Here is a 22,921-nt window from a genome sequence, read left to right as displayed (position 1 = left end):
TGTCTGTAGCTTCAAAGAATATTTAGTGTATGAAGCATCCTGAAATTCACATTGTTGGAAACAGGTTGAAAAATTCTGCTTCAATGTCAGGGCATTAAAAAATTTCTGTGAAGGAATTTTTTTCTCAGAGAAACACCACTGTTCTTGAGAAGGGTGCAGTTGCTACTGCCAGGCATCTGCAATCACTGTGCTGATAAGGTTTTGCTGTAAATCTGATGAGATTCTATGGCTAGATTATTTATTTTTATAAAATACCACATCTTTATCTGGTCCTTCTTGAGAGGAAAAAACCACAAGACTTGTTTCAAAAAGTTGCTTTGTTGCTTGGAGTGAGGAGAGGACAACTTGCAACGGTGAATTGCCTTGCAATGTGCCCAATCAAGAGTAAAGTTTTGAGTTGTAAAATTCAGGTTTTTTAGTACCAAGGCAATCAATTTTAGCATTGGATCACTTATTTCATCTCTGCTTCTTTCTCCGCTTGGCACGAAGAAGGTATTTCAAGTAGTACGTGATTACTCTGATTTGAAAATACCATCAAAATCTATCTTAATCTTCTCTCAGAAGTGAGAGAAGGCAGCAGTGTAAGGGTTTGAAGCTACATGAGCTAGATTCCAGGTTGTAGATTTCAGGAGAAAACTTTATCATTTCACTGATCCACATAATGAACAAGAGTGCAATTCCCTGGATAGAGTAAAATATGTCTGCGAAATACAATCTTTGAGAGGATCCTTCCCGGGATCAATAGGGAGATGGGCTCAATATTAATAAGGCTTTTCCTGGACCTGAGGTTCAGGCCAAGGTGTCAAAGAGTTGACACTTTGAATGAAAATACTTACTTATGTTGAATCTTTAAAAATTGCTATGACAGCTCTTCTTGTAGATAACTGGGTAACTATAAGAAAGGTATCTCATTCCCAGAGAAATGCAGTTATCATTGACTGGGTTGGAAAGGGATGAATAGAGAAGTTTGGAGAATCTCTTAGTTATTCAGAAATTATGTCTTTGATCCATTGTTCAGGGGAAACGTTTAAATATTGTATCAATATTCTTGGACTTGATGTAGGTGCATGACTGATTTTGAGATTATAGAAAGGATGTAAAGTTCCTAATAAGTCAGTAGTATTGTGTAATTCACTGTGAAAAGTAAACTTCCTAATTGTCTAAATGGCATCCTTACAGGGGCAAAATCTGTAACTGTGTTGCTGCCTGCTTCAGTGCAGGGTAAATTCTGCGCTTTTAAATAGTTGGCACAAAACAACATGAAAAAATCTAAGAGACAACCAACTTCTGAATTTTCCTTATTTTCTTTGTTTCTGCTTCTCAAAGAGCTCCTTTTGCCTTGGATTGGAACTCAAATTGTAAAAAGAATGTAGGTTTGTCCTGCGAAAATTTAGAACATCCTGAAGCTCTATGTGACTGTGGCTTGTAAATGGTTTTATAAAACAATGTATTGTCGTAATACTTATAAAATGTAAAGGAAATGGCAGAGCTTTCTTATCTTTGGTGAAAATGATATGCTAGGGCCCTTCAGGTTGAACAGTTTCTCCCTCCTTCTGTTGTCCAGTAATTGAGATTTTTTCATGGAGTTGCTACATGAAATGACTGACATGGATCTTTGAAATAGGGTTATTGATAAATTTTTCTAATTTACTCCTTTAGTGGTGTTGATGTATCAGAATGTGCTTAAAAGTTTTTGATCACTGAGGAGGCTATTTTGACCTATCAAGTTAAATTAATATTTTTAAATATGATACTACCGTTGATGTTGCTTTGGGAATATCTGTGCAAGTTCTAGTAGTGGATTGACACAGACAGCAGTAATGAAGCACAATTTTTTTTTCCCCCCAACAGAATGCAAGTTGTGCCAGTTAAATTAGTACATCCTATACTCAAAACCATTTTATGCATGTGCTGTTCTTTCTACTGTGGGATGGTGTTGTGACTTGCCTTTGAGGCAGGGCAACCAGATTTGTTACTAAAGGATCCCTTGGGGTGGATTAAAGTAGAAAGCTGCTAAATAATTGATATAACAACAAATTTTATTAGAACTGCTTTGAAACTATAAATGGAAAACACTGTAATGGATTGGAAAGGGGTATGTAGCTATTCGGAAGTGTGTGATCACCCCAAAGAGGAAAACTGGAAAGAAAAAATATAGAGGAGAAAAGACAAAGATAACCATGACCTGTGGCTCTAGTGATGTGTGGGTGATTGTGGTCTGTGGTTGTGATAGACAGTAGGAATCCGTCAGAGGTGGAGGCCCGCATAGGCATCAAAATTTGGGGTTTTTATAACCCTCATCTTTCCAGTAAACACCCCAATACCTCCTCCAGGAGGAGTTCTGGACACATACAGTCTTCTTTCTTGAAGATCATGGAAGTCCGGCAGTGTCAAGCAGGGGTGTGAGAGTGTGTGTTCAGGGACTGGACAAAGTTTCTGAATGAAGGTTCTGAGTAAACTTTCAGAGTTTTGCAGCTTATGGTGCATGAGAGACACTGTCATAAAAAACTCCTTTTCCTGCCTCTGCAGTTAAATTGTTTAACAGCAGTTTCTCCTCTAAATCTAAACTAGCTTTTTTAAGGCAAAATTTAGTTACAAAATTTAAGTAGTTCACTGCAGATGTACTCATGTGTACACAGAATAGGCTTGATGTCTTGCTTCAATACTGCTGATTTGGTGTCCAGTTGTGTTTGTGAATACTATAAACAACATCACACATACAATGTCATATAAGAATTGCAAATATTACAGAGTAGATTTGAGTTCCATATGACACACTAGGGTTTGGGAATTTTTGATTTCTACTGTCTTATTGGAGGTAATATTTTCGTTTTATAAAAACATAGAATTTAAATTTCAGGAAACTGGGCCATCTTTTCCCTTTTTGAAGTATTTAGCATAATTATAATAAATTTAAATTATTTAGACTTTCCTGGATGAATGTGTTTTGTCTGCATAATAAATGAGTTACTGTGTAATAGTAAAAACTGTGATTTGAAAAGTAACAAAACAAAAGTACAATGCAAAGAATCACACAGAGCATTTGGACATGCTTTCTTGTTGTTAGAGTAACTGTAAAACTGTGCAGTTGACATCTTGGAAGGGTCATTAGCTGCTCAGTATCTTTATCTTAGTTGTTCCAACAACTTTGTGCATAGGATATGTTGTGGTGCTTTTTCTTACTAAGGGTTCAGAACTGACTAAATAATACCATTAAAGCAAAATCTTGTGTGATTAGACTCAATATTTAAATTTAAAGAACAAACCATTTAAGAGTATATGCATATTAAAACATAAAATAGAAATGTAGCTAAGTGCTTCCTTGTTGTATTTATGGCAGGATATGATTGTAACTTGCTTGGAAGTACAGCTGCTGGCTCAAACCTGCAGGTTGCTTTAAGCTGAGAATTACAGCCTGGGTAGGGAATGTCTGTGCATGGTTGTCCTGCTTTTCATGACTGAGTTACTGGACAAAGACCAAGATAAAACATATGGACCTTCAATCCTGCCAAAAATGACCCTTCCTGATAAGAAAAATTGGGATTGTTTTAATGATCAAGTTAGACAGTATGGGGAAGAGCTCTTTGCACACACATATGCCTTTTTCATTAAAAAATATTTGTGAATAACAACATCACATCTCTATAAGGAACACATTTCTGAAAGTGACTAAGATCTTCCATGGAAATGTCATTTGAAAATATGGTATTACATTTTTATTACTATTATATATTATCTCTGTAAACAGAAATGGGAGGGCAAAAATTCTTAACAGTATTTTTCTGTTTTAGACACTGTACAAATCCACCAAAAGATCAAGAAGTGTGATGGCAAAACACTATCTTGGTGTTCTTCAGGGGAAAGTGCTGTAAAGCAAAATTCTATAACAGCAATGATAATTCAAACAAGTACCGAGCCTTTTGGAAATGAGTGTGCTGTGAACAGGACTGCTGAAGAACAACTGCACAGTGGTGAGGATAAAAATGTAGATGTGATAATACAGACAGGCAGGGAGCACAGCACTTCAGGCTTCTCCACTCAGGAGCAGAGTGACCCAGGTGGAAATGTGATGGATATATTGAATTGGGCCAGACCTCTTCCTGCTCTACTTTCTCCAGTACAGCTTTCACCACTGACTACAAAGGTGAGTTTCAGGATGCATCTGACTTGGCACTTAACTTGGTCTTAAAATTACTAAAGAAATAAAGATTTTATATTCCTGAGATTTTTTTTAATCAGTATTATTTACTCTGAAAAGTGCACTGAAAAAGTCTCTGTGTGCTTGGATCCATATGGATACTTCTTTAACCTTGTAGCATACTGTCTGTGGAAGGGAGCAAAAACATAATCTTCAGAAGTGTATGTGTCATGATTTAAACCCAGTCAAAAACAAAGTGCCATGCAGCTGCTAGCTGACTTCCCCACCAGCAGGATGCTGGGGAGAATCAGAAGAGTAAAAGTGAGGAAACATGTAGGTTGAGATAAAGACAGTTTAATAGGAAAAGCTGTGCGTGCAAGTAAAGCAGAACAAGGAATTCATTCACTCTTTCACATGAGCAGGCAGGTCAACAGGGCTCCATCATGCATAATGGTGACTTCAGAAGATAAATATCATCAGTCCAAATGTCCCACCCTTCCTTCTTTCCCTCTCTATGTGCTCAGCATGGTGCCATAGTGGTATGGGATGTCTGTTGGGGTCAGCTGTCCAAACTGTCTCCTCCCAACTTCCCATGCAACCCCCAGCATTCTCACCATGTGGCAGTAGGAGAAGCAGAAAAGCCCTTGATGCTGTGCAAGAACCACTCAGCAATAATGAAAACATTTCTATATTAACATCATTTTCAGCACAAATCCAAAAAATACCCCCCTTTCTGTGAAGAAAATTAACTATCCTAGCCAAAACCATTATACAGTCACCTATGTCTCAAATTTCTGTCATAATTTTCCAGTGGTGCAGACTTAAATCCCAGTTTGTGTTCAATATAAACCTGGCTTTCATAGCAAAATTCCAGAGCTTGAAAGTTAAATGCTGCTCAAATGCTCTTTTCCAGTAATTTTAGAATGCAAGTAGGTAGATAAAGAAGTCTCCTAGTTTTTAGAGAGGTACTTTCATTCACTATGAAGAGCAGTGATGGAGAGGGTTGTCATTTTGTTGACTAGCCTTAATCTCTCAAACCCATTGCATGTCAGGGCCTTAAGTGTACTTGTTTAGAAAAGTAGGTCCTAAAACTGATACTAGGGTTTGGATTATTAACTTTGCTTTTTTTAATTGAAGGATATGTTGTTGGGAGAAGTCACAGGTTCCAGTGATGAAGAAGATGATTGCAGTACTTCTGCAGTAGAGGATATTTCACAAGAAGACAAAGTTCAGCCTCCAAGTTGTTACGTAATCTGCCCTGGTGATGAGTGTAACAGACAGTGCAAATCATGTGAGCATGGTTTTGACAAAGAAATCTCACTTAATCTGAGTTGGAATGAAAAGAATATTTGTATCAGTCCTGAGATGTCAAGCAAGGAGGGAGATGCTGAAAGAAAGCAAGCTGAAGGTGCTACTCTAATGACAAACATGGTAACTAACAAAAATTGTTTGGAGGAGATTTCTGGGGATGTGGAAACTGAGAACAGAGAACTAACTGGAGCAACAGCGCACAAATCAGAAGACATGGAAGAACAGAAAGGAGATGGTGAGGACATGGACAGTGAAGAGGGAGATTCTTCAGTAGATTTTATGTTACAAAGTTTCAAACCTCAGAATCAGATAGAAAAATGTAGTGTGGTAGAGCAAACAGAGGAGAATGTAACCTTAAGTAGAGCTGTTGATAATGAGGGTACACATGAAAAATGTGGTGAATTAGTGAATGCAGAGAGAGATAAATTAGTAGCACAGAGAGAAACTTCCAGAGAAGCATCTGTTCCGCAGAGTGTTACTCATTTGCTATCTAAGCAATGTATTGTGCTTCAAAGAGAAGATGCTGAGGAAAAATCTGATGTGTTGATAGAAAATGAAGTGATGGACAATAAATCAAAAAATGTAAACATATTAACTAATATGGCTGAAGCTATTGAGATCTCTGCACACTCTCAGTACTCTGAAATAAAACATGACAGTGAAGAGATTCTGGAGAAACAACATACACAAACAAAAGACAAAGTGAACAGAGAATGTGAACCAGAGACTGTTAAAGTCTCTAGGCATTACGTACCTGTATCTGCTACTGAAGGAATCAGAACTTTGTCAGTCTTTCCAAATGATGAACAGCTCAAAATTGAAGATATTAATATAACCAGACCTCCAACTCCTGAACTGACTATGAAATTTAACAGAGGAAATGTTCTAGAAATACCTGAATTGTCAGAGCTACTCCATAGTGCAGAAAATGTCAAACTAGTAGATATAAAGGAGGTGGTAGGTTTACAAAGCAAACAATATCACGAGGAAGATTGTAGTAATTTATCTCAAAGGAAGTCAAACTTAGAAAACATACTTGCACTACCAAAGACAGCATGCATTATTGGTGCAGAAAGCAGTGTAGCTAAGTGTGAATCCTCTGTGTTAGATTTTACAGAAGTGAAAGGTGAAATAAAACAATCTGAAAACTTATGTGAGAAATTAGAATGTGGGCAGTCCAAATCTCAAAACTTTAGACTGTTTGAATCTCTAGAGACTGAAGTCAGAGTTAATCCAGAAGATTGTAGAGGGGAAAGTAGTGAGTTGTTAGCAAGAGGGGATACAATTGAATCTATCTTAATAGAAAGTAATCCTATTTCTCAGGAACAGTTTGCAAAACCTCTGACTCAGCTCTTGATATCTGAAAATATCAAATGTGATGAAATAGAAGGAAAATTAAATAAACAAAGCAAGGAATTTGTGACTGAGCCTTGCTCCAGTTCACTGAAGCAGGAAAAGAATGTTGTGAAGAAAAATAATACTTCAGAGATGATTTGCCAGCCTACTTCAGAAATAGAATACAGAAGTGGCTTGGCTTTTTCTACTCAAAAGGACTTGGAGAAATGCTGTATAAATAATGAGGAGACCAATTCTGTGCAAGTGGGAATTGGCTTGGAATCCACAAGATCTCCTGATCTAAATTTCAGTCTTCACAAAGTTGTTGCTTTCCTTGAAACTAACTTAGCAGGAAAGGCTGCTTTTTCCTATACTTGGAAAAACAAGGGACATACAAATTCCATTATGAGTAGTACATTTAACTGTTCTTCAGATAACTTAGAAGAGAGTGCTGAGATTCTGACTACTGAAAAAGTCAACATGGGCAAAGAACTGGGCTGCCCTGAGAGAGAATGCGTACATAAAAATGAAGAGAAAACTTCAGATAAGGAGCAGCCGGTAGATAAAGAACCTCAGGCATCTCTTAAATCACAGATCATATATGCAAACCCTTATAAGAATGCTTTTCTCCTCCAAAAGTTTGATTGTCAAGAATCAGGATGCAGGACTTCTGCATGGAAGGTTAGAACAGATCCTTCTAGAACTAATTCACTAAGAGGTGAGGGAGAAAGTAAAGAACTGAATGGTTTTGTGTGTTCTGGGAGAAATGCCATAATAAAGTGTAAACGTGATTTTGATATGCCAGAGCAAAGCAATGACTCTGAAGAGAAAGACTGTTCTATACAAAAAGTTAAGTATGTGAAGTGTTCTGAATGCGTTCCAATGTTTAGAAACAAACTGAGGTCTTCCAGCAGAATTGCACTGGATGCTCTGGAAACTGGTGCAATTGTTGATTCTGATTACCAAGTGTGTGAGCTTCATTCAATGAGGCACCCAGGAAATACTTTCACAGTTAGTCACCTAAAAGCAGACACTGTTGTGGATATGAATACACACTGTGAACCAAAAAACTCTGGAGATACTGCAAATGAGTGGTCAAGTGTGACTGGGGAGGGTTATCCTGAAGACTCAGCCTCTTGGAAAACCGAATGTATATTAGTAAACTCTGAACATACTAAGAGTGCTCATGAACTCGTGGAGTCTAACACAGCTGGATGCATCAGTCACAGCGAGGAAAGTCTATTAAAATCTGGAACATCAAAAGAAAGCCCTGTGATGCCAAATGCTTCAAAAAATAGGTTGCCACTATGCAAGATGTTAAGCAGATTCTCAGAAAATTGCAAGCTGACTGTAAAAACCAGTAAATTAAATGCAAGAATGTTATCACTTGGCAATTTCTTAGAAGAAAATGATTCTGCAAAACTTCAGTCAAATGGGAAACAAGGTTTATTACACAGTGTTGATATGGGGGTCTCAGTGTTTGAAGAATATAGTAATAATAATCAAACTTGCGCTGCTTGCAATACAGGAGAAAGCAGCACTGATGTTATCATAGATAGTGGTACAAAAAAAATTTTACTCAATTATCTTCCAAATCCAACCCTCTCTGATGTAAGGTGCAGTTGTCAAACAGTTGGTCAGCTTTCTGAACCACAAAAGACAGTATTTGAGAAGTTACATATGGTGGAATCAGAGTCTTGTGCTCTCAAGAAGAGCAATAAGTGGAAGTGTAAAGAGCAAGAACCATCTGAAACCTTGACTGTTTCTGCCAAGACGGCTGCTGAAGTAATGCATACCAAGCTATCAAAGAAACTGTTTCAAGGTAAAAGAAAAACAAGGACTCTAAAAGTTACTCAGCCAGTTCTTGCAAATGCTAATACTTTTGTGGCAAAAAAATGCTCATCTGAGATGATAAATAAAATCAGGGAAGAGATAGGTCCTCCTCTGCCCCCCTTGTTACTGCCTCTGATTGCTACTCCTCCAAAAACTGCCTGTACTGTGTCCCCAGTAATGTCTTCAACAGGTCAATTCTCTTTGCTTTCCCCTCTTGATGACCTGATATCTCCACTTTGCAAAACCCCTGTTCTTCCTCTCATGTCCCCATTAACAGATACCCGAGCAGTAAAATCTGCTATTTTATTTTCTCCTCCCTCACCCTCAGAAATGACAGTAGGTAGAAGGATTCTCTCCTCACCTTTGAAATTTTGTACTTCCATTCCAAAGCATGCACTTCCTGTTCCAGGAAGATTTCCTCTCTTTGCAGCAGTTAGTGCTGGTCCAGGCGCTCCTCAGGAGAACTCTGTGAAAATATTGGACACTATGTATCCAGAGCTGTCTGCAAGGGCAAGGACACTAAACATTCTGAAAGGCAAAATTCAGCTTAACCGATGTCCTTTTTCAGACAGCCAAAGTTTGCCAGCACCTGTGTCTCAAGCAGGTGGATTCAAAACAATTGCATCTACATCAACTGCTTTTGTTAAAGCTGGAAGCAATTTGAAATCTGGTAGTAGCAAAGATGAAGACAAAGATGTGCAAAATCAGCAATTGTTTTCAAATCATCTTGGAAAAAGGACACTATTGCAGGCATCTATGCCAAGAAGTGCCAAAAGACTGAGGCTGGACAGTGAACCGCCAAGGATGGAGCCCAGTGATATTACTGCTGTCAGAAATACCAAAAATACCATCTCTGAAATGCAGGAGGCTTTCTGTGGTAAAAGCTATGAAATCAATGATTCATCACAGCATTCCAGTTTAGAAGAATCACTCCCAGTAAAGAAGGACTTCCAGAAAGTTTCTTTGGCATTAAAGAAAGTTGCCGAATCCTGTTTTGACTTGTTACCAGTTATCAAAGGTCATGTGTATGTTGGTAATATCTCAAAGATTCCAGTAATGAGAGATGAAGAGAGAGAAGTTGTCTATGAATTTGGTATAAAAAACAAGGTAAGCAGCATAATTTTAAATTTTATTGTTTAATTATCACTTCTGTGCAGATAGAGTGTAAGTTTGTAGTATTTGAATTCTCAATTGTTGTGGCACTGTCCTGTGCCAAAGTGTAATCTTGAAAGGTTATTAGCAATCTAAATTTTTATAACGTAAGAAAATACAGAATTGCACAAGAAATTACTGTTCAGTGGTGTCCAAGATGCAAAACTACATTTATAAATACATATGATTTTCTGATGTATGCATAAACCACTTTATTTTTGCAGCATTTTTTGAAGTGGACAGTATTAACAGTTGTAGGAGTTTCTCCAAATTTACTCTATTTTTTTAATTAAAAAATATAAACTTCAATGTATATACTGGTATATAATTCAGTTCTATGTTTACTATTCTACATCAGGTTATTAAATTTAATTTTATTGGAAAATTTTTCCCTTATTTTATTTCTCAGAACTTCCTTTGCATCAGTGCTGAAAAATTTTGCTTCAGTTGCCATCTTTCTCATAGATGTAGAATTAGAAGAGCAATTCACCAACTAATACATGGCAGCATTTTGTCCTGTTACAGTCCTGGTACATAATTTAGTTCTCCTCAGAAGTTGCTACCGAGATCTTAGGTCTCTTTGTTGTCAAGTCTGGTAACTTCATAGAAGCAAGACTTGTAGCTTTATGTTTTCAGGTCCAGCCAGTAGCAAGCCCAAGTACATACTCCTAGGAGAGAGACATGCACACAGTACACACCTACTCTTATTCTCTTGTCTGGTTAATCAGGTTGAAATCCTGGCAGAGGAAAATACATTCATATATATACAGACAATATGGATTCCCCTAGCAGCTAACATTAGCCACTAAGTATATCCAGTAGGTGACTGGTATGCTTCTCACTTGTCTCATGCACTGACAAACGTAGAGACACAGAAGTGTACACACATTCCTCCAGTAGCTGGTTTGGACTTGTGTCTGGGCCTCAGTCTTGTGCTCTTTCAGGTAGCTGGCTTAGACCTTCTGGTTCCTCCCAAAGCTAACACTCGGAATCCCTGTTGTCCACAGATACCCAGTCTAAAATGTGTACTCTCCCGTGCCTGGCTCCTAAACCTCTCATTCTACTCCCCACTTTCAGGTCTTCCTCTAAGCATCCCCTAATAAGTCATGCACACTCTGCACAATCTCAATATTCTTTTTCCTCGCATCTCATATTAAGTCCCATGTTACTATAGGCAGCAACATCTCCTCCCCATCTCCTGCAGTGTGTACAGTGATCTGGAGAAAGACTGCTGTTAACTAACGTAGTAGATCTCCCACCTGAACAATGGGCTGCTTGTCCTTCTGTGGCATCTTTGGAAGTAGCTAAGTCAGGGTGCTTACATTTGCTCTGATTAGGTTATTTGGGTTACTCTACCTGTCGTTATTCCTCTCGTCATTCTTCTACTTGTCATTATTCTTGTTCTTTGAGGCAGACTGTTGTTAATCACATAACTAAACAATTTATATTAAAACAATAGTAGCCCTGTTCTTCATTTGTTTATTGCATGTTTATTTTGGGAAGTTGCCTGCTCCTCCCTCTTTTTTCTTTCACTGGTTGCCTCTGATTTACTTTCCTGCATTTTTGTATATATGCAAACAGTATTCTTGCAAATAAGATAGTAGTTCTTATTACTTGTTTTACGACTACAATGTTGTCAAGTATTCTTCAGTATGTAAGTCTAACAATATATTTTGTCTTATAGCATTTAGCAGAGTCCTTGCTGCATGTTATTCTCAATAAGCTGAAGGCTCAGAAGAATGCCACAAATTATAATTTCAGTCAGGCTCTGTGTCGAGTATATGCAGGAATTTGTCGACAGTTGGGAGATTTGGAAAGAGCCCGCCTTTTCTGCTATAGTCTACTTAAAGAAGGTATAGTTTGGCTTAGTGGCCTTTTATCTTAAATGTGCTGTGTGTCTTTGCTGTAGTGTGTCAGAATTATTGTATTTGTAAAAACAAACAAATCCTGTTCAAGGGTTGTTTTCCTCTTCAAGGCTTGCTTTCCAGAACTTTTTTCTGTAATGCAGAAATATAGACTGTTCTAGAAGAAATTCCCCTTCTCATAGTTCCAGCACATCTGTACTGTAGTTTTGTGGTGACCTGAGCTCTTAGTAGTCTTCTTATTTTTCCAAGGAAATATTTCATTTAGGACACTCTGCTTTCATTTCCCCACCATCTCCAAAATGATAATGTGATTTCTGTGAATTCCGTCATTTTAGCCTTTTAGTATTTTCTTGTTTTAATTGAGTAGGTATTGATTCATAAAGTAAGTGTGATTTAAAACCAGGTATTTAACATAGTATCAGGAGCTGGACAATACCTTGATCAAAACCAGGGTATTTTTATGTCCTCCTTAAGATCTTTTTACTTCCTGTTATCCAAATTCTTGCTTTGTTGAGAAGTTTTTTCCATTTTCATTCCCTTCCTTTCCTCCCCTGCTTTTTGGTCACAGGAACAAAGGTAACACATACATACTATTGCTAAGTTAAGAATCTTAGTTTTGGAAGACTAAAACTCAGTACGTTTGAAAATGTATACTGGTATCTGTTTTTCACATTAAAATAAAATTCAAGAGCACTGACAAGAAAAGTGCTAAAGCTTGAGATTATTTCAATTACTTGCTATCTTTGATATAACATTTCTGTCTTTTTTTTAATCTTAAAAAGGTTTGTGATTTCATTTTGTTCTTAATTACCGTTTTTTTGAGGGGGGTAATATTTTTTTGAGTTCTTTTTCAAATTCCCCTCTGTTTTTCTATCCTTCAGTCTGTTATAATTCTAGTTTTACTTCTTTCATGTAAATAGTTTTAATACTGCACCATGTTAGAAACTATTACTTGTCAGATATATATATTTTCTGCATCTAAAATAATAATTAAGCTTTTTGTTTTTCAATATCTTACTGCTTTTTCTTTTTGTGGGCTCTTGCAAATATTAAACATTTCCCCTTTTTTCCTCTCTTTTTCCTTTCTAAGATCCAAACTTTAATAGCTAAATGCAGACTTTTATTGGATGATTTTCTCTTCTATACATTGAATTGCATAAGTTTCTGTTGTCATTGTTCTGTTATAGTTATCATAACATTGTTCTGTTATAGATAGTTATCTGTTGAGTGGGAACAGCTGTAAACACATCTTAAGTGCTGTTTAGGCATTTTAAAATTTGTTTGGTTTTATTTGATTACTGTGCATTTATTTTTGGGTTTTCTCTTTCACGTCGTTTCACATATTCCCATCAGAATTATAGCAACACAAGCTACACAATTACCAAATTCACTATAAACAGTCAGTATTACTTCTTTAGACCAACATCATTTGTTGTCCTGATGACTTGTCCATCGTTTTTGTTCTGTTCTCCTTTCAGGTATTCTGCCTTAAGTGACTATAAATAAAATGTTACTTTTCTAGTTAATTTTCCTTTTACCTCTCCTCTGTACCCCCCCTTTTTTCTTTTTTTTAAATTTCCTTTTTTTTATGCCCCTTGAACTCTTACTCATTGTTGAGTGAATTTTATAAGTATTTCAAATTCCTGGGTAGGCAATTATAGTTGTCAGTAATTCTAGTTCACCAACGGTCCTGATAGAAAAAAGTTCTGATAGAAAAAAGTGAATTCTTCACATGATGAGCAGCTTCAGAGTAAAAGGTCCATCCAAAGTGTATATCCTTTATATTCATTAAAGCTTCTTGATTTGATATATTTTGATATGTTTTCTGGTACTTAGGATCTTTCAGAAAATGTAGAAGTTATGCTGAAGTGAAGAGGGAAGGTCCATTCAGCTTTTTAGATTTCATTGTTTTTTATATAGTGTTTCAGGCATATGCATTCCATTATAGCATTTCATGCATGAAAGTAGTATCTGCTTTTTTACTTATTCCAATGTATTTGTTATTGCTTACATTCTACACACTCATGTTTTATCTTAGTATTTTGCCTTGGAGCTCTCACCTTTAATATTCAGAAGGGTGTTTTGGGTTCCCATTGATGGCCTGGAACTGTCCTGTCTAACTGATAGTTGTCAGATACTTGGTCTGAATTACTTTATTGAATGAGGATTCTTCAATTATATGGAGTAGCACAAACTTTTACATCTATGGAAGTATAAATAGTAGCATGCAACATTCATATATGCTCACATACAACTTGCATAATATGTAATTTCTCTGACAAAGTCTGGGAAAACTGCAGAGGAATATCAGATTTGAATTGTGTGAAAGTTCTTTGCAAGCTTTATATATACATCCATATATATAAATTCATATAATTTCACAGGTGTATGGGTGCAATGTATTAGCAAGTACTGTAATTTTTTTTTTCCTTTGGACTAATTCTAGTTTGGCCCAGTGATCAGAGTGCTTATTTGTGACTGGAATGTATTAGGTAGGTTGTTGGAGTGCATTTTCCAGTCTAATTTAGTTCTTAAAGAATGCAGTTTCAATGCTGTAAGACCACTCTCCTTAGTGAACTAAAGTGCAGTAAGAAAGATGAAGGGAGAGGGAAAGAAATTACAGTGGGGGAGGTGGCTTAAGGTTTGTTGGTGTTCTGCAGGTGTTTCTTGTTTGGTGTTTTTATTGGATCTTTTCTTCTTATTTAGTCTTAGGACTGAGATGTGTTAGTATGACTCCCTTTCCTTAGGCTTCAATTGTGATGTGACTTCTGTGCCTATTTTCTTAGTTACCTTGCTGAATGTATTAGCTTTTAATGGATTAATATATTCATTTTTTGTGTTTTAAAATGTTAAAAATATATTTAATTTTTTCTTTTTTTCCTTAGACTATCCAGACTCAGAAAAATTGATTTTATTTATCACAAATGTATGGTCTGACATATTTGTCTTCCAAGGTGCAATTAACAAAGCTATGCAATTAGTTGTCAGGCAGAGTGCAAGCAATGAGATGCTGGCCTGTTTAAGTGCTTATCTCAACTGGGAACAGGTAATGTCTGATTTCATTATCAGTATCAGCTTTTGTCTGCATTGGTCGCTTTGCTGGCTGAATCAAATCAAGCAACTTTCTTTTCTAATGAAGGGTGTGAGTATCCCATGGAGGCTGTACAGTTGCACAATTAATGCTGCTTCACGCATTTTTCCCCTAGTTGTCTAGACCCTAGTAGAATACAATACTTTTCTTGTTTTCCCATCTACTGAACATTAAAAGTAAAGGTTGTTTTTAAACTTTTAACTAGAGCATTGTTGGACTAGGGAATACTTTCCATCTGTGGAACTGTTATGTGAGATGTTTCTTTCTTTTGCTTTATATTGTTGCTTTTTAAAATATGCATTTGTTTTGTCTTTTGTAGTTCTCTGTGTAACAGGTAATATGTTACTACAGTTAATTTCAAGATGAGCCTGTCTCTTTTTACTCATGATCTTTTTGCAAGGTAGACTGTAAATACTTGTTTATCACAAAAAACGTAATTACATAAGCAGTGGGTGTGATTAATACAAAACCATTGATACCAGGAGAAGGATGATCAGTGAGAGCTGACTTCAAGTCTTTGAGCTGTTCGGCAAATCATTTAATTTCTATCAGTTTTCAGCAGGCACATATTACCGTCCTGAAAAGAATGTTGCAAGGAGGAAAAATTGAAATCATTGGGAGCAATTTTATATCGTGCAAATGGAACGCTAGAAGTGCTCTGCTTCTAAAGGAATTTGTGTCACAGGCTTGTGTGTCTGTTTAAAGGCTAGGGCCCCATATATTTGAAAACTCCCTATTAATGCCAGGCTTGCTTCCTAGAAATAAAACAATTTTTTATATATCAAGTGAACAAAATCATATTGATTCATAGCTGTCCTAGTTCTGGCCACAACAGGGTTAATTTTTGCAGTTGCCAAAAGGGGGCATGGCTGGGACCTGGAGGTTAATTCTGTACCGCCTCATATCATTACCAGCGATGTAGGGAATTGAGTCTCTTCCAGGGAGAATGAGTCCTTTCCAGGCCAGCATAGTGTGGTGGAGGGAGAGGTTGTGTATTGTTGTTTCCATGTGAATTGTTGGTCTCTCTTTTGTACCCTCCATTATTATTATTCATTGTTATTACTGTTTGTTTTCTTATCTCATTGCTGCTTCCAGTAAATTGTTCTTTTCTCAACCTGTAATCTTTATATTTTGTGCCTCCAGTTCTCCTCTCCATCCTGCCACCGAGAAAAGGAAGGGAGAGGAGGGAGGAAGCTAGCAGTGCTAGTGGGAGCACTAATTTGAACAATACAATTCCTACACCATGACAATAGCTCATCTATTCCCTACCTAACATGCTGCTCTACAACTGCCTTGAGGAATGCAGTAGTCTTAGCTGCTGTCATCATAGCCTTTAGCTGTTGTATGATTTTTTTTTCCTTTAATCTCTGAAGCCAGCCCTGAATTTAATTTGGTATCACTGAAACTACAGCCCCTCAGACCTCCTGCTTTAGTGCAGGAGTGAGTTAATTTGACATGGATTTGTATCTGATTTTTTTACTATTGTATCACAGTTGTGATGTAGCATTAAGCTCTGGTATTCAGTTAGGCTGTACTGCAGTCCCTGTTTAGCAAAGAATATGTATTCTCCCTTCTATTAGGTTACAGCTTTTAGTATCATGCCAGTAGAGATGCACATAAGAATGTTCTAGTAAATATTCCTGGAAATATTAATTCTTTGCACTCACACTACCTACTTTATTAATGGATCTCTGAAATATGAGAGCTGCTGCAGCTGGGGAGAAATACCTCAGAATTTTCTATATTGAAGATAGGAGATGACATCATCCTGTCTATAAGCTGTGTTTTACTTAGGTAGAAATACAGACAAAAATTTCAAGTATATTGTGATTAACAGTCTGTTATACATATAATTTTAGGAGATGATTGTTCTACTTCTGAAAGTAAAGCTCACTTAGGATGGGTATTCATTTCTTGGTCAAAGCATGTCATTTTAGTGACTTGCACCGTGGCAGAACTTGCCAATTATACGAGGTTTTGTACTGAGAAGATCTGCCAAGCACCCATTCTGTTTATGTGATAAGCCTAGACTTTTTTTTATGTGTCAGATATTCAAAAAATGTTTGTTCTTGAATTTCCTTTCTTCCCTTAGCTGTATAATTAGCAGAATGGTTTCAAATGGCATATTTATTTATCTCAACTATTAAAAGTATTTGCTAGCAAATTCGCCCCTAATGAAGAATAAAGAGTAACAAATTTTAGAATTATTTATGTTAGACTAATTATTAGACCATATTAGACTAATCTTCTTGCACTGGAAAAACACACTTCTTACCTGAATGCTGCATTGAGAGAAATAAAAATCCCCAAATTGTAGGAGGAGATGAGAGAGTGGGTGTGAGATTTGTGTTTTATCTTGTTTGTGTATTTTTTTTCCAAACTCTCCTTTTAGTAAAAGCATCAGGAAAAATACCTAGTACTTGAAGCTTTTGGTTTATGTACTCTATTTATTTGTGTTAATTCAACCCAAAGTTGTATGGTATATGGTGTATATGTATATGGTGTAAGATGCTGTACACAGTCAGTATCAAGTATTTGTAAAGAGTTTGGTTCTGGGCTGGTAACTTTTTATGCATTAAGATAATTACCTTCTAAAATTCCAGAGTTCATCTTTAGATGCTGGTATTATGGTCTCAAACCTGCTTTTAGAAATGCAGTCATGTACAAAAGTAGAATTTCACCTGAGTGAGCAGTATGGAGAAGATCTCAGTGAAGATGCTTGGCAGTATATATTTGCTGTTGATTTACTCTGCTCTCGTATGAAGTGGGATTGGACACATGATAATGTTATAAGGTATTGTGACAATCATATCTTTCAAATGTTATCCTTTGTGGTTTTTCCTGTGGTTTGTTTTGGTGGTGTTTTTTTGTTTCCTAAATTCATTATGACTTAGCTTTTAACATAATAAAATGTTGCATAGGTATTTAGAAACGAGGATGTTTCAGCCTGATGAGACTTAGATTACCGTGTATATGTGTATTATTTTAAGATAGGAGGAATGATCAATGAGGAAATGTAGTATTTTATAGCATTGCCCCAAGAAGTGAACCCTGTTAGAGCTATTCTAGTAAAGAATTGCTTTCAAAATAGCTGTGTAAGATTTTGAGATGAATTGTCTGTCAGTGAAGCAAAGTGATTGTCTTCTTCTGAACTTACTTGTTGAATTCCCCTTCCCGCACAGTAGAAAACGAGGGTGGAATTTCTGATATGAAAATAATACTGCTTCCCTGCTGAAAGTGAAATATATCCATACTCATTAATGTATTATCTTGATTTCAGTCTGATTTTAATTCTAAAATAATTATAATAGTTAGAGTCAATGTCTTAAATTTTCTTTGAACCTAAAATCCAGGATATGGACTGCTACCATACTTAACCTTGTTTGAAAGACTCCATTTTGACAGCTACACAGATCTGACAGCCTTGATTTTCTATATAGAGGTTACATGACTTAGAAGACATTTGTTTATCTGTGACATAAGTGATACTTATAATCATAGTCTTGTATATAAATTTCATACTTTCAGATAGTAAAAAAGGTTTTTTTGTTGAAATACTTTTAAAATTAATACAAATTAGCTTCAGTGAAGTATATGTAGTCTTAATTAAAGCCATACCAAGGTAATTGTCTCTGAGTTGTGCTGGTAATAGGTAATTAGATCTATTAGCATAATTTTAAGGATTAAAAAAGCCTTACTTTGGGTCATTTGAGGTTTAAAAACAAGCATCACATCTTACTTGTAACATAAAAACTGGATTTTCAGTCATATAAGAAACTTGCAGAACATATCAGCATGACATTTGAAAGCAACACGATTTCATATATATTTGTCAAGTCAGTCTATGTAAAGTTAGTAATAAACAAAAGAGTCATTTGCCTTCATTATTGTACGAATACTATAACCACCCCTTCATGCAGTATGAGATTTTCAAATTCATTTCTCTTTCACAGCAAAGTGCTTTGGCCTTCTATGGATAACTGGATAAAGAAGAGAAAGGGGCATGAAACTGCTCAATCAATTCGTGATAGTGTTATAGCATTGACACTCAGGCTAGTTGGTAAGTAATTTAAATTCTTGGTTGAACTTCTATTTTGTATAGGTATGTCTTTGGGAAAGTGTCAGGCCTGTGTGGACAGGGGGTCGAAGTATTATTGAATTTTATTGCATCTGTATGCAGGTATTTTCTGTTCATCAGCCAGTGGAAAGAAGGTACTTAAATTTTCAGAGATGTTATATTGATTCATGATAAGAAATACCAACATGTTCTATGTATCTAAAATGAAATAATCTGTTGCCACATATAGAATCGTAGAAATCCTGAGTTGAAAGGGACACACTAGCTTCATTGAAGTCCAACTCTTACCCTGCACAGGCCAGCCCCAGATATCACACCATGTGCCTAATGCCTCTTGAAATGAGACACATATTGGTGCTGTGACCAGTTCCCTGAGGAGCCTGTTCCTAACCAGCCTCTGGGTGAAGAACATTTTTCTAACAGCTAACCTAAACCTCCCTTGACACAGCTTCATTGCCATATAGTTTCCAGCAAAATGTATAAAATGCAGGTTTTTTATGCAATTTAATACCATAATAAATTTAAGTTAGATTAATTTATTTGGGATGTAGGTGGCATTTGGTGTAAATATATATAATTTGAGTTTCAATAAATATTTTCAGTATGTAAGCTATATGACATGGTTTATTTAAAAAAATTGCATTCTTTTTGAGTTTTACACTTAAAAATTGTAAACCTATAGCAGGTTGAATCAATCTGATGAAAAATGCCTTGGGGTCTTTAGTTACACAAGGAATAACACAACTGTTGTTCCCAAGACAACATGGTAACAAGAATTTTTTGTAGTTAAAATTTGCATTTTCTGTTGATACTTCAATAGACAGCTGGGAAGTATAAAAGCTGGGAACTTGACTGCCTAAATGGTCAGATATGTAGTAACTCTTTTTCTTTCAGGTCGATTAGGACAAATAGGTTTGAAGGAAGGCTATCTTGCTGCAGTGAAGAATATTAGTTCAGTAATTGGAGTGTTTGTACAGCATGCAAAAGAGGAAGGTAATGTTCTTTTAGAGGAACTTGAATGTAACATCCACAATGTGAAGTTTTGCGATCCCAGAATGTAAATTAAGGCACACATGGCAAAACAGCCTGCTCTTGCAGTTTTTGTTAGTGTGTAACAGGTTAAACAGTTTTCAGTTTGAGTCCCTTTCTGTTACAAAGTTAATGAGCTTTTAATGGTATTACCTTCTGTTTGAAACAGAAAAATTGTGAGGCGGTTTCAGACACCTTGGAATTGGACTGTTTCAAGTAAGCTGCATTAGAGATCACTTAAAGGGTGATCAAGTTAAAATCACTTGAAGGGTGATTGTAACTTGAGCAGTAATAGCTAATTTTTTACCTGAGCGATTTATGGTGAATCTACTAATAATATTGTTGTATTGGGAGAAAGATAGTTCAAGGTACTGATGAGATGAAACAAGGCAGTTAGAGCAGCAGAAATCCACATTGTTAAGTTACTCTGGATGTTAAGTTCATTTTGCAGTGAAGCATTTGTTAATGTTTGGGAGCTGTTTTGAACCGCCTTTGAACTTACCTTCTTTGCAATCTCAAGTTCTAACTTGGTAGTGTATGGTGTACAGTGTGTGTCTGTGTTTCAGACTCAGTGTAAACTTGACTGCTTTCTTGAGTCTGATTACTCTTAACTAAAATCACTAGATTCTCAACTCCTGTACACCCTTTGAGTACTAAAAAGTTGCTGAATTGAGAAAACTGGAAAGGGTTAGTATAAAATGAGATGTTACGAAATTTGTGTGCAGGGTTGTCATCTTTCGATGTTATGGTGTTAGACATCACAACTGTTGATGTGTTTTATTTTCAGTTCTTGAATAGTAGTTTCTATAGATTCAAGATTCCCTAAAACATTCTTGCTTATCAAAAAGTTTCTATAAGCTGATTTTTGTTAACATTTTGCAGCTATTCCTTGGGGTGTGCAGCTGGCAGCTGTATATTCATTATGTGACTTGGGTTCAAGCAATCCAGAAGGTATTGTTGAGGCCGTCCATGCTTGGAGAGCAAAAGTTCCTAACAACATCCCTTCTGCTATCACACATAGCATAGCTGAAATCACCTCGCTGTGTGAAATGGAGCTAAACTAAAATGTAGGGAAGTGGACTGATCTAAAGGAAGAAGTGCCTTACCAATTAAGCAGTAGTTGGTTCCAGTTAAAAACTATACAAAGTGGTGTGTCTTCTTGTATTTCATGCTTTTAATCGGAATGTCTGATCATGCAAAGCAAGGTCAAGTACTTTATTTGGCTTTTCTGTTTGAAGGAAGAGTTTTTAAAAAATAAAAATATTTGCTTTTCCTAGTAGCTGATTAGTGATCTGAAAACGAGTGCATCTTGAATTCCTGATATATTTCTGGTCTGATGACAATAAAAATCAGTAGCAATTTTCATTTTTCTACCTACATCAGTTTGGAATATGAACTATTTGACAGAATATTCAGCATGACTTGAAAACCTGGCTCTATTATTTTGTACTGTTTTTATAAAGTAATCATTCGGATTGCAGAACATTTCCCACATTCTGCTTTATTTTGCTTGGGTTGTCTTATAAACTTAATTTAAAATACTTATGGAAAACAGGTAGGAATTGACTTTTTGTGTAGCCATCATGTATGGAGTAACAGATACTAAATCTCTAAACTTATATATATGGTGTATTCTGACGTGTCTCACATTTGATATTGTTGCACTTGGAGAATTTTGTGTATGTAAATAGAGAGTTGGTTCAAAAAAAGTTCATGTTTCTAATGGTAGCTTCACTACACTCTGTTTTTGTATCTTTCATAATAAAAGAGACAAATACCATTGTGTTCTTGTTGTCTTTTTAAATAACCCAGAGTTAACTGTGTTTCTAGCTTATATAAATACTGTTTTGGGGGGCAGCAGGAAATTACCTGTTGAGATAATTTCACTGAATGAATTGTCCATAACATTGCAGTTATGGACATCTCTGCAAAAGTTTCTGGTATGCTTTGCAGGCTTGGGAAGTAGCTTTAAAAAACTACTGAAAATTTGTATTTTCACTTGTGGTTGTGCCCATGTAAAGGGGTGAGCTTTGCTAATGCAGATTCTTATTGTAATGGGACCTAGCTTCTGACAGAGTTTTGTGGTGCTAATATGCATTGTGATTTTTGTGCCTCTTCTAAGTATGACTACCAATGCACTCTCCTAGCCCTCTGTGAGTTTCTTTCCTCTGAGGTGAAACTGTGTAGAGCAAAGCGGCCATTGTTTTCAGTTGCAGCTATAGCTGCTTGCACTCTGGACATCAAATTGACCTCAGTGAGTTTAGCACAGACAATTCAATCAATGAAAAATTATCTAGTACTATTGGTGATACCTGTGCACAATAGGCATTGCTACAGATGTCTATCATGAAGGCTTCCAGAAGGGATTCATATAAATTAATTTGCCTCAGGTTGAAGCTATATGATGTCTGGGACTCTGGGCATTTTGGTGATTGTGAAGCCTTTGAGGATTTTATGTGTAGCTTTCATTTATCCTTGCACTAAAATGAGCACAAAATATCTGAAGTGGAAGAAGTCAAAAGAAAGCACAATAAAAGAAAGTATGGATCATAAATCTGAAAACTAAAGGAAATGGGAAACAGAACAAATTAAAAAACAATGTAAGAAACAAAGTGAGTAGAGGATCACAGGTGCTTCAGTAAAAAACATTGCAACCCAAAAATCTTCACAGAAAAAAGAAAAACCTATTTCCTTTAGAATTTGTATAAAACACTGTCATTTGAATATGTGATATTCACAAGAGAAATAACCGAATTTTCCAAGGCAAAAAAATCTAAAACTATACCAATTTGGAAAACCAAATGAAGAAAGGAATTTCAACCTACCCTCGCAGTTCTCCTGACTCAAATACAGGAGACAGTAAACATGTATAATAGTTTATTTATAAGGGTAATTCTGACTATAGGCTTCTGAGTTCATAATGGTATTATTTGATATTTGAAAAATCCCTAACATGTATTGACTCCAGGAAAAGAAACTTGTCATAAATACTGGAGAGCAGTGTAACTTTGTCTATGTGAACATGTAGATGTTAAAGGAAAAATTTTATTTATCTATTTTTCTTGTTTAGTTGCTTTCATACTAAAAGT

General features: G+C 36.1%; 1 protein-coding gene across 5 annotated transcripts in view; it reads left to right on the top strand.

Moving 5' to 3' along the window:
* Positions 1-21,612, top strand: part of ICE1 (interactor of little elongation complex ELL subunit 1) — a 35,119-nt gene extending 13,507 nt beyond the window's left edge. For all 5 annotated transcript variants that reach the window (XM_039708615.1, XM_039708619.1, XM_039708617.1 and 2 more), the window contains 8 exons: positions 3,792-4,144; positions 5,276-9,724; positions 11,454-11,622; positions 14,520-14,680; positions 17,329-17,519; positions 18,679-18,785; positions 19,698-19,796; positions 20,715-21,612. In XM_039708615.1, coding sequence (XP_039564549.1) covers positions 3,792-4,144; positions 5,276-9,724; positions 11,454-11,622; positions 14,520-14,680; positions 17,329-17,519; positions 18,679-18,785; positions 19,698-19,796; positions 20,715-20,896 — 5,711 coding nt within the window. In that variant the 3' untranslated portion in view covers positions 20,897-21,612. The remainder of the gene's footprint in view (positions 1-3,791; positions 4,145-5,275; positions 9,725-11,453; positions 11,623-14,519; positions 14,681-17,328; positions 17,520-18,678; positions 18,786-19,697; positions 19,797-20,714) is intronic.
* Positions 21,613-22,921: the final 1,309 nt, after the last annotated feature.

This window comes from Passer montanus, unplaced genomic scaffold (genome assembly GCF_014805655.1).
Source record: "Passer montanus isolate IOZ18808 unplaced genomic scaffold, ASM1480565v1 scaffold208, whole genome shotgun sequence".
In the NCBI taxonomy this organism is placed as follows: domain Eukaryota; kingdom Metazoa; phylum Chordata; class Aves; order Passeriformes; family Passeridae; genus Passer; species Passer montanus.
The sequence above is the reverse complement of the archived record's forward strand: the minus strand, read 5'-3'. Positions and strand labels throughout refer to the sequence as shown.